This window comes from Castanea sativa, chromosome 4 (assembly GCF_040712315.1).
Source record: "Castanea sativa cultivar Marrone di Chiusa Pesio chromosome 4, ASM4071231v1".
Lineage (NCBI taxonomy): Eukaryota > Viridiplantae > Streptophyta > Magnoliopsida > Fagales > Fagaceae > Castanea > Castanea sativa.
The window spans coordinates 14,663,815-14,675,512 of NC_134016.1; the positions used below are offsets into that span (position 1 = coordinate 14,663,815).

At 34.1% G+C, this 11,698-nt stretch overlaps 1 protein-coding gene across 1 annotated transcript; it reads left to right on the forward strand.

Annotated features, from left to right (window-relative positions):
* The first annotated feature begins 4,245 nt into the window (after window positions 1-4,245).
* On the forward strand, window positions 4,246-11,131 carry LOC142631896 (putative methyltransferase PMT26). The gene is made up of 9 exons (XM_075806243.1): window positions 4,246-4,624; window positions 5,243-6,412; window positions 6,498-6,647; window positions 8,438-8,708; window positions 8,923-9,033; window positions 9,132-9,306; window positions 9,888-10,160; window positions 10,263-10,457; window positions 10,555-11,131. Exons 2-9 carry the CDS (start codon window positions 5,276-5,278, stop codon window positions 10,781-10,783), a joined length of 2,541 nt encoding a protein of 846 aa, XP_075662358.1. The 5' UTR covers window positions 4,246-4,624; window positions 5,243-5,275; the 3' UTR covers window positions 10,784-11,131.
* Window positions 11,132-11,698: the final 567 nt, after the last annotated feature.

Sequence of the window (11,698 nt, forward strand, 5' to 3'; positions counted from 1 at the left end):
ATATTTTTATTAACCTCTCTTTGTTATTCTGAATGTATCGGTACCTGGTCTTAGTTACAAAGAGTAATATGTATGAAGTATGCAGCGTTGGATTGAGATTGAGATCAAGTGCAATACCTTAAATATTATACCTGATACAATTCACCAACTTTATCTCACAAATTTTTTTATATTTTTTTAAACTTTTTTTAATATATTTTATTTAATACTCGGGATTAAAAGTTGAATCTAAGTCATTAATTACAATTGGATCAAGTGCTAGGATATTGCAACTGAGCTGAATGCGTAGGATCGATCTGGATACTGCATTTAATTGAGTTGTAGTAGCAGGCAGTGAACGGCACGTTTGAGTTTTGACTGTGTACAGCAGAGCCGACCTATAGCCGCGGTGAGATCATAATGGAATGTACAAGATATGTGGGACCCATTTTAAATATATATATATATATTTTTGGTAATCACAAATCATGGGACCCACCAGTGTTGCTGTCGCCCATTAGAGGGTAAAAGTCCAAGATGATGATTTTATTTTCAATTGATTTTTCTAGAAAAAGTGGCATGAATTAATTAGTCGGTGTTTGTTTGATTAGGGGGCACATGGCTTTTCCTAGTGACTTTTTTTTTTCTTTTTATTTTTTTGTTTGTGTTTGTGTTTGTGTTTGTGTTTTTTTTTTCACGCGGCAAATTCTCTGTTAGTGCACCGACATTTGCTACTATGGCCAAAGGAACTAATTAAAACTCTAAAAATTTATATTTTAAGATTAAAAAAAAGTTAGTATAAAACAAAAACAAATTAACTGATTTTAAGAACCCTTTTTTTGTTTTCTTTTGATTAACCGCGTATACAATGTCATGAATCATAATGTTTTTTTTTATTGGATAAATCATGATGATGCTTAACTACTCATGGTGTTTGATTAGGTTTTAAGAAAAGGCAATATATTATTAGATCACAAACATTTGTATTTTTTCTTTATTTGTTAATCGAAGAAATATGAAAAAGAGTTTTACAAAATTTTCACCTAGAATGATGTAAAATCATATTAGAATATATATCAAGCCACTTGTTACACATGATTATGTGGAGTATGACGCTATATCATAATGTTAAAAGTTAGAGAAGTGTTATATTTACAATATTTTTATGACATTTTTACAATAAATAATAGGTGATTAGTTATTATTGGTTCAAATTTAAATTTACCTCTAAAATTACTATTTTATCCCACCAATAACAACTCATAACAACTTACCACTTACAATTAGTTGTGAAAATATTATGAAAATATTATGAACATAGCATTTCTCTAAAAGTTATGTTATAACAAATAATATGGTAAGCTAAAAAAAACCTCATAGCTCAACTGTTAACACTTTCTTATATTTTCAATAAAGATATTCAAAATTTGAGTTCTCCCAATTGTTGGTGTATAATATGTACACTACAATAAGATAGAGAATCTTAAAAATAATAATATTTCAAATGAATATTATTGTTTAAAACCAAGCTCCCTCTATAATTTTTTTTTAATAAAAAAAATTGATGATTATAATAGAAAGAATTAATTGAACGGTAGATGTAGCCATTAAAAACAAGGTAAAATGTCAGTTTGAACTTAATGATTTTGACACTCACCCTAAAACTAGAGTTCACTCCTCTGCGAGACTGCAGATTCCAAAAGGCCAAAAGACATTTTTAACAATTCCCTAAGATATTTGTCACCTTTTAGTGATGGACGAACAGTCAATTCTAATGATTAGGCTAATGTTTTTTTTTTTTTTTAATAAAAAGAGGTTTCCGGTGTGAACTCATCAATTCCACGTTATATAACGATAATAGGTAATACTACGTATACCACACGGATTTTACTAAGACGATCGCTTGAACTGCTCATTTTTTAGTATTAGGACAAGGACACCTACTATTAAACCACACACGATCATTATATTCTGCGGAGGGTAGGAATTTGTGAAATCGATACTATACCTTGGACCAAAAACAACATAACTATCCCTCTGCCGTTTTCAAAGCTAGCTAGATATCAATGTTGATTTCTTTCTTTTTTAATAAAATTGATCACTGAGTGGGTTTGCGTGAGTTTCTTGCTTTCAATGGTTGGTGAACTTTTATGTTACATGTTTCTTTCATAGTAGCTGTTATACCATTGCTATCATTATCCCTAGCACATCATTATGATCTGCACACTGCATACACTGCATAATATAATTAATTACAAAGTAACACATCTATAATCTTCATGAAATAATGTCAACATCGATCATTGTCTAACCCTAGACAATAGATTTAGTATTATGTATGTATAACATTAATTTCTTAACAAAATGATTAATTTACAAATATAGGGCTTAAACTATGAACTACACCATTTTAAATTTTCCTACTGTTTTCGTGCAAATTTGGTAGCGTCCCTTGTTCACTGGTGTTTGAGTGCTACTATTTAAAGGTGATATACCATTACACTCGAAATTCATTCTGTACATATACTGATGTATCGCACAAAATCGATAAGATCCACGAATTTGTGTTTTTAAAACTCCGTTAAAAGTCTTACAATGTGGTTAAGCAATTACTTTATGGCTAACTTATTGTACTGAGTTTGAATTATTTCATCCTTAGTCTTGTTTATAACATCTTTTGTATCTTTTGAGAGTAATGAGTTATTTGTGAATGTGAGAAAATTTATGACAAAAAATAAAAAATTTTGAAAAAAGAAAAAAAAGAACTTGGGTTATAATGAAATGTGGTAGAAATCACCATGAGTTTGATGTAAATAATAAATGCTATTGAGTTATTTACGGATGCCCATGGGTCAAGTTGGGTTGGGTTTGGGCTTAATCCACATTCAACTAAACCTAAGCGGGTGAACTAAATCTCAACTAGTTGCACCGTCGGAGAGGATGATCGAATCAAGCGGCCAATTGGGCCTTCAAATAGTGGTGTTGGGTCGGTTAGCGTTGAAGATTTGGAAAACAACAAAGATCCAATGATATAATAGTGAAAAACGGCGAAAATTCGGTGAGATGCCAGATCTGGCAAAAATCTCACCAATTATAGTGAGATCTTATTAAATTTGGTCGAAATCTTGCTACATCTAGTTGAAATCTTATCGGATATTGCTAAGATCTTGTTGAAACTAGAAAATCATGTTGCAAAACGCTTGGTTCATCGGTCGATTCAGGTGTTTCAAGTTTTAGAGGAGGAGACCCGCCATTTGACTTGCTAGTGTTGGTTTTTGGAGGAAGACACACAGCGTTGATCGCCAAAGTGGTTAGGTTGATTAGTTCAAGTAGTTCAGGTCTCTGGATGTGTTGGACAACCCTAGAGTTATTGTTTATGTGGCTTGAGTTGTCAACACTAAAATTATTGTCACCCCAAAAAAACAAAAATCTATTTAAGAATAAGAATAACTGTATTTCAAATGAATTTATTTTTAACTCCAATAAATAAATAAAAATAGGTTTTATAATTTTTTTTAAAAGAACTGTATATTTAGTTTTTATGCTCTATTTTTTTCAACAATGATGTTTTTTAGAAAATAAGTCATTTTTCAAAAAGTATATTCTATAAAATTATCCCATTTTTCTATATTTGTTAGAAATCTTAAATGAGTTGAAAAACAATATCATAACAATGAGATAAAGCTGTTTTTCAAATACAATTAGTGGAAACAATATTTAAAAATAAGTTATATTTTTTATATTGACTAAAGATAGTTTTCATTTAATTCATTTTTTCTTATACTACCAAATACTGAAAAATACGAAATACTATCTTTATACAAAATTTTTCATTGAAACAATTAAAAACTCTCATTCATTTTTATCAACACATACATACATACATACATACATATATATATATATTGAAAACTCTCATTTTTATCAATATAAATGAACTAGATTAGTTTATGAACGAAATATGACCAACTTCTAGTTATATGAAGTTATCTTAATTGAAAAGAGACCTAATTTTTTAATTTATACATCTAAATTAACTTATTTACAATTTTTATAAAAATAACCATATTTGTACTGATTATATATATATATATATATATATTTTAAAATCCAATAAATCAATACAAAATATATTCTCACAAAGAAATTAGAAATACTTGTAAAAAGAAAGAAAGGGATCCTTAAAAATATGTTTGGAAGTCATATTGTTAGAATCCGACAAAGAAAAGAGAAAAACATAAGTAGCGGCTAGTTCGCGAATTTACTACGATTTTAAGGCAGTCGAATAAATAGGCTATGATCCCTCTTCTCTTCTTGTCTTTAATAAATCCTTTTGACTTGTTTTTTTTTTTTTTCCTTTCAATCTAAGCTATTCTTCTCTTTCCAATTTCCCACTGATTTCACGCTTCTCTTGTGGCTCTCTCTCTCTCTCAAATAAAACTGAATAAAATATTTGATTCAATGGCAAGCAACTCTCTCTATAAAATCTCTCTTTTTTCCTTTTCTCTCTCTTTCATTTCTCACAAGCAACCCATTTATTCCTCTCTATCTCTAAGAAAAATGGAAATGGAGGACTAGCTTCAAGCTCTTCTGCTTCCACTCAGATCTGCTTCAATTTTTGATTTTTATTTTTTGGTCCCATAAGGTATAACTCTAGAATCCACATTAATCTTTACATAAGTCGGTCTCTCATCAGATTCAGCTTTTTTTTGTTTGCATTTCCTTTGTTTGAATGCTCACATTTCTCAGCTAGATCATTGCTAGATTTTCTCATTTTCATTCTTTAATCTTGTTCATTTCCACAATTCTCACCCAGATCTAAAGCAATCTCGTTGCTTTTGTCTGTTTCTCATTCTAAATTTACAATTTTTGATTGATTTTTTGGTGGCAGAGATTTTTTCAGTGTCTTGCTTTTGCGATTTTTGCTAAGATCGTTGTAGATCTCTATTCTGATATTAAGCTGTATGTATTGAGCTTCGAGTTTTGTGAATCTTATTGATTAACAGTTACCATTTTGATTGTGTAACTGGTATTGGTGTGTGTCTTTGTCTTTTTCTGTTGATTTGTCTTCATTAAATGTTTGAATTTCACAATGCATTTAATGGGTTTTTGTTATTACAAACTTTGGACCTGTCTGTATTGATTTTGCTATTAATGTTGTGAACTAATTAGATCTATAGTAAGGCAATTCTGTTGGATCTGTGGTGTTCTGTTATTTCTTTGGTTTATGTGAGATGGGTTTGATTTTGTTTCCCATTTACAGGTGTTAAAGTAGAAGTAGTTGTGGTGAGAGAAAATGGCTTTAGGGAAGTATAGTAGAGTAGACAATAGGAGATCCTCGTCGTCGAGTTACTGCTCCACGGTGACGATTGTCATTTTTGTGGGGCTTTGCTTGGTTGGGGTTTGGATGATGACATCCTCGTCGGTGGTTCCTGTTCAAAATGTGGATGTGCCCCAGGAGAATAAGAATGAGGTGAGTGAACCAGTGAACAAGAGCAATGAGGGTAATACTAAGCAATTTGAGGATAATCCTGGTGATTTGCCTGAAGATGCGACGAAAGGGGACAGTACTGTGAATAGCTTTAATTCACAAGAAACCCAAGAAGAGAAGCCTGAGGAAAAGATTGAAGAGAAGATAGAAGAGAAGTCTGAGGAAAACACTGAGGAGAAACCTGAGGAAAGGTCTGAAGAGAAGCCAGAGGAAAAGCCTGAAACAAATGAAGATAACAAGCCAGACGATGTTTCAAATACTGAAAGAGGAAATGGAGAAAATAAAACAGAAGATGGGGAGTCTAAGAAGGATAATGAAGAGAAGAATTCAGATGGGGGCGAAACCAAAAAAGATGGTGGTGAGAATGTTTCTGATGGACAAGGTGATTCTGAAGAGGGTTCTGGTGAGAAAAAATCCGAGTCCAAAGAGGGCGAGCTGAAATCTGATTCAAATGAGAATGAGAAGAAATCAGAGAATTCGGGTGAAGCAAAGGACGGAGAGAAGGTGAATGGTCAGATAGAGGAGAAGGTGGAGCAAAATGATAACAAGGAGTCAAATGAGAACTCAGGTGAGAAAAAGGAAAATGAACAGCCCAAAAACCAGGGTCCAAATGAGGTATTTCCTTCTGGGGCTCAGACAGAGCTTTTGAATGAAACTACCACTCAAAATGGAGCTTGGTCAACTCAAGCAACGGAGTCAAAGAATGAAAAGGAGGCTCAAGCTCCTACAGAACAGACTGGTTATAGTTGGAAAGTCTGCAATGTCACTGCTGGGTCTGATTACATCCCCTGCCTTGACAATTTGCAAGCAATAAGGAGTCTTAGAAGTACTAAGCATTATGAACATAGAGAGAGGCACTGTCCTGAACAAGCCCCCACCTGCCTTGTTTCTCTTCCCGAAGGATATAAACGTTCAATTGAGTGGCCTAAAAGCAGGGAAAAGGTATTCAATAAATTGATATGCAAGTGCATTTTTGTACTTTTTGCTTTCTATTTCTAGGATGAACTAATAAAGTGCATTCCTGCAGATCTGGTACTATAATGTTCCCCACACTAAGCTTGCGGAAATTAAGGGCCATCAGAATTGGGTGAAAGTGAGTGGTGAATATCTTACTTTCCCTGGTGGCGGGACCCAATTTAAGCATGGTGCTCTTCATTACATTGAATTCATAGAGGGTGTAAGTGATTTGATCCTCATAAACTCATTCTGCCCATTCTTGCTTCCTTAACTTTGTACATTAATTAATTGCGTTACTTCTTATACTATTGATTTGGATTCAACAGCTGGTTTCATTTTATTGTCTCTCTTCTTAATCCCCTCTTTGTCGGAGAGAGGTGGAACTGGCTGTCCGTGTGTTACTGGAATATCATTCGATACATACTACAGAAGATTAAAATGACTTTGTTATTGTAATCTTCTTCCTTTTAAAAAAAATTATTTATTTATTTATTTATTCATTTAATTTTTAAAAATTTTAATTCATGTAATGGTAGATGTTAGTATAAAACTATGTTTGGGAGTTTATATAGAATGGAATGGATAGATCGTAAAAGAATGGATTGGGATATGGTGTATTTTCTCTAGTGTGTTGGGGAGTTAATAAAAGAGAGAAACGGAAAGAAAAGAAATATGTAATTTTAGTATTATACCCTTCACCTCTTATTTGTCTTTTCTTAGAAAGGGACAAAATCAGTATTTTACATCCATTTCATTAAGGAATGAGTGATCGTTCCACTTTCATTTCATTAAAATTATGAGTGTTCCTTCCAATTTTATGAGGAATGATTAGGAGGGAATGGAAAGTAAATAGCATTTCTGCCTAGCTATTCCATTCCTTCCTACAAAACTCCCACATAGAAGAATAAATGAACTGTTCCTTAAAAATCCATTTTACTCATTTAATTCCTCCCAAACAAGCTGTAAGGGGGTAAACAAGTTGTAAGGGGGTAAAGCTTGAACCTAGTCCTTAGACACCTGCAGATGAAGCATTTCCATTTAGGTAAAACTTTTGTTTCATTCATCTTTGGAACTCTGGACAACAATGAAAATGGTGTGTATGTGGGGACATTTTTGGTTATGATTTTATAAAAATTGTTAATGTTCTTTGGCAGTTGATGGGCACATGTTGCTTCTTTCAGAAATATTATCATGGCTTTCTAAGCTTGGTTCTGAAATCCCAGGCTGGAAAATTCGCTTTCAAATATATTTAAGCAACCGTACATCTAGGAAGTGATATGCTCAAACTTGTGAGGGAGAAAAAATGATTTAAGTATTGGGACAACTTAGTAGGTAAAATCATGTCTGAAACCCAACTTAAGTCTCATACAGCTCCTTTCCATTAGTAGTTCCATCTATTAATTAGGAGATTCTTGTAGCTAGAAATTTATAGCAGGCATCCCTCACTAAAAGATGTAAAAGGTGGATTCTGCACTCCCTTAAGAATACCTAAAATAGACTAAACACATAATGCTTTACAATGATTCCTAATTATATTTGCGACTCTGATTATCATCTATATGCAACTGGTTCTGGATCATATATATATATATATATATAAAATTCAATATAGCTGACATTATAATTGATTATTCGATAATTGCTTAACTAGACACGATCTTTCTACTACCTACCTGTTAAATTTTTATTGTTATGATGATATCCATCTGTTTGATAAACACAATATCAACATCAATAGCATGATACAGGTTGTGCTTGTGCCTGATATTGCCTGGGTGAAACACTCTAGTGTAATATTGATTGTTTTTGTTTCCTTTTTGGGGGGGTTGACCTGTTGTTGATATTCCTTGTATGATCTGCACAATGCATTTTTTAATCTCAAATTCTCAATGAGGATGACAGTTAGGCTTTGAGTAAATTTTATTAGGTGAAGAAGAAAAATGATTAGTACACTTTTCCTTGACATTGTTGAACAAATTTTGCTCAATATCAATATCTTGATTTATGCAGGCTGTGCCTGATATTGCCTGGGGAAAGCGCTCTCGTGTAATATTGGATGTGGGATGTGGGGTTGCTAGCTTTGGAGGCTTTCTCTTTGATAAAGATGTGCTTACTATGTCATTTGCTCCAAAGGATGAGCATGAAGCCCAAGTGCAATTCGCACTTGAAAGGGGAATTCCTGCAATATCTGCTGTAATGGGCACAAAGAGACTTCCCTACCCCAGCAGGGTTTTTGATATTGTTCACTGTGCACGTTGTAGAGTTCCGTGGCACATAGAAGGTATTCCAGTGGCTAATTTTGAGAGTGGTGATTGAATTAAGCTTGAGATTTATCTTAATGGTGTTTCTCCCTTACTAAACTTGTAATCTTGTTGAAAACGAATTTTGATGTTTTGGGTCTTGAACTCGGCATTGATAGATTGCAGTTGATCCACAGAGGTTCATTTCGCAATTTCCCTTGTTTTGGAAATTAAACTTCTAATTGGCATATGCAGGTGGTAAACTTCTTTTGGAACTAAATCGTGTGTTGCGACCTGGTGGTTTCTTTGTGTGGTCTGCTACTCCAGTTTATCAGAAGAACGCTGAGGACGCTGGAATATGGAGTGGTAGGTTACACATAAATCTAATGTCTTAAAGCCTTGACAAAGATTGAGTTGGTTGATTGAATCTAACCACTTGTGCATTTTGTGGGTAATATTTGCAGCCATGAAGGAACTAACAAAAGCAATGTGCTGGGAAACAGTTTCAATTAGCAAGGATACAGTAAATAAAGTAGGTGCAGCTATATATAAGAAGCCTACTTCTAATGAGTGCTATGAGAAAAGATCACAAAGTGAGCCTCCTATTTGCCCAGAGTCTGATGATCCCAATGCAGCCTGGTAATCTCTCATTAGCTGAGACATGAAAATTATGTTACACTTTCTGAATGAAGAATATTGCTCCTCTCCCACTTAGAGTGTTTATATCTATATCATTTCTAATTGGGTCTTCAGTTTTCACTGACTCCTTTTTTTCAATAGGACCAAGGCTATTTATTGATTTACTTATCAAACAGGCTTGTTATCATTATGTTAATAAAATCTGGCTTTATTTTGTGTTGATTGCAATCATCAAAATAAAAAAAAAAATAAAAAAATTGCCTAGGATTTCCCTTTTTCAAAAGACAAAAAATGTCAGGGGTAAACTAGATAAGCAATATATTGATTTGTTTATCACTAAATGAGCCCAGTGATGTGTTTATAACCATGCATGTAATGGACATTTTTGCAGTGTTTCTTAATATCTGCAAAAATGACCCCAAAACTTTAATGCATTTGGAAGAAACTTAAAATTGTCCCACTTAAGGAAAGTGGTGTTACTTTTGCCAAAGGAATTTTGTCTGAAGCAAACCCAAATATTCCCATAATTCTCTAGATCTGTGGCTAACTAATCCACCATTTTGTCTGCTTGTTGGCCATAGGAACGTGCCATTGCAAGCATGCATGCACAAAGTGCCTGTAGATGCATCAGAACGTGGATCTCAATGGCCGGAACAATGGCCAGCTAGGTTGGAAAAACCACCTTACTGGTTGTTGAGTTCCCAGGTTGGAGTTTATGGAAAAGCTGCTCCTGAAGATTTCACTGCAGACCATGAGCACTGGAAACGTGTGGTGACCAAGTCATATCTTAGTGGGATGGGGATAGACTGGTCACATGTGAGGAATGTCATGGACATGAGAGCGGTCTATGGAGGGTAAGCAAAATAGTTGTGGCATGTAGTTCTTTTGATTGGTAACCGAAGTATGTTGTTCTCTTTGTTTTTCTCCCTAGGTCCTGATTTTGGCTGTGCTTGCAGATTTGCTGCAGCTCTGAAAGATTTGAGCATTTGGGTCATGAATGTGGTCACCATAGACTCCCCAGATACGCTACCCATTATTTATGAACGAGGTCTATTTGGCATGTATCATGATTGGTGTGAATCATTTAGCACGTATCCTAGGTCCTATGATCTTCTCCATGCAGACCATCTGTTCTCCAAGGTTAAAAAGAGGTGTGCGGAAATATTCTATTTCTCATTCCTCATCACTGAAATACTATTCATATGATAACCTACATTCTTATTTCACAATGGTTTGTGGGTCTCACAGGTGCAATTTAGTTGGAGTAGTTGTTGAGGTTGATCGGATCCTCAGGCCAGAAGGAAAACTCATTGTTCGCGATGATGTTGAGACCATTAATGAGCTGGAGAAAATGCTGAAGTCTATGCAGTGGGAGGTCCGCTTGACCTACTCTAAGGAAAACGAGGGATTGCTGTGTGTTCAGAAGACCCAGTGGCGACCTCAAGAATCTGAGACAATCACGTATGCAATTGCTTAACGATGATCTCCAGTCATTGCCCTTCCATTCTTGAGGCTGTGAGATTAGATATTCTTTTTATTTTGATTGCTAATTGCAATTCATTGTAACTTCACTTCTACCTTAGTCCATGTATCATGTTAGTTAGGCGGCCTTTCAGTATCTGCTATTTTTCATCACTTATTTCTTTGTTTTGATTTCTATATTAAGAGGTTGTTGGAATTCGCTGTAAGCCTGTAATATCATATTAAGAGTTGATGGAAGAATAGAACATTCTTATAAGTGTAAAGCTCATTGGTTAAAATATATAACGAACTAAGATTTTGGAATTTATACTAGTGAAATCTCGTACTGGTGTTGATTTTGGAATTCATAAGTTTTTGTTACAATCTTTGAAATTTTCGGTACAAGGGTTCATAAAGTTTGATCCGTTACAAATACGAAAAATATGGATTCTGAGTACTTTTTTTTTCTTCCCTCTTTTTGAGAAAAGATATGCAAATTTAAAATTGAAGGAATATAACACACAAAGCTCATAGAAGCACACATTTGTGTCATACAATTGTGGTTCCATAAAATGGAGGGTACGTAGAAGGTCTGTTCTAGTCCAAAGATTTCTAATGAATATTGAAACAATTATGATACAAACACTACAGTAAATCTTCGAAGTAGTAGCTTCTCCATCTTCAAAAACCCTATGAGATTTGTTACTTTTGTAGTTTGTTTCCAGATAAGCAAGACTTACAATCTTGTTTGGAGACCAAAGCAAACTGAAACATATCGAGAAACCTTAGCATTGAGGGATTGCCAATTGGGATACAAATTGCTCCAATCGGCATTCTAGCTGTCCATGAAGTATAATCGGCAATGGCTGGACTCCCAAATTTTGTGGAAAGCTCCTACTACTGTCAAGTGCATGCAAAAGTTTTTACTATG

What these genes read in the sequence shown, in the direction of transcription:
- LOC142631896 (XM_075806243.1), top strand. Translation starts at nt 5,276, where the DNA reads ATGGCTTTAGGGAAGTATAGTAGAGTAGACAATAGGAGATCCTCGTCG. An exon ending in GGCCTAAAAGCAGGGAAAAG is followed by an intron (nt 6,413 to 6,497) that starts GTATTCAATAAA and finishes GCATTCCTGCAG; the next exon opens with ATCTGGTACTATAATGTTCC. An exon ending in GATGATCCCAATGCAGCCTG is followed by an intron (nt 9,307 to 9,887) that starts GTAATCTCTCAT and finishes TGTTGGCCATAG; the next exon opens with GAACGTGCCATTGCAAGCAT.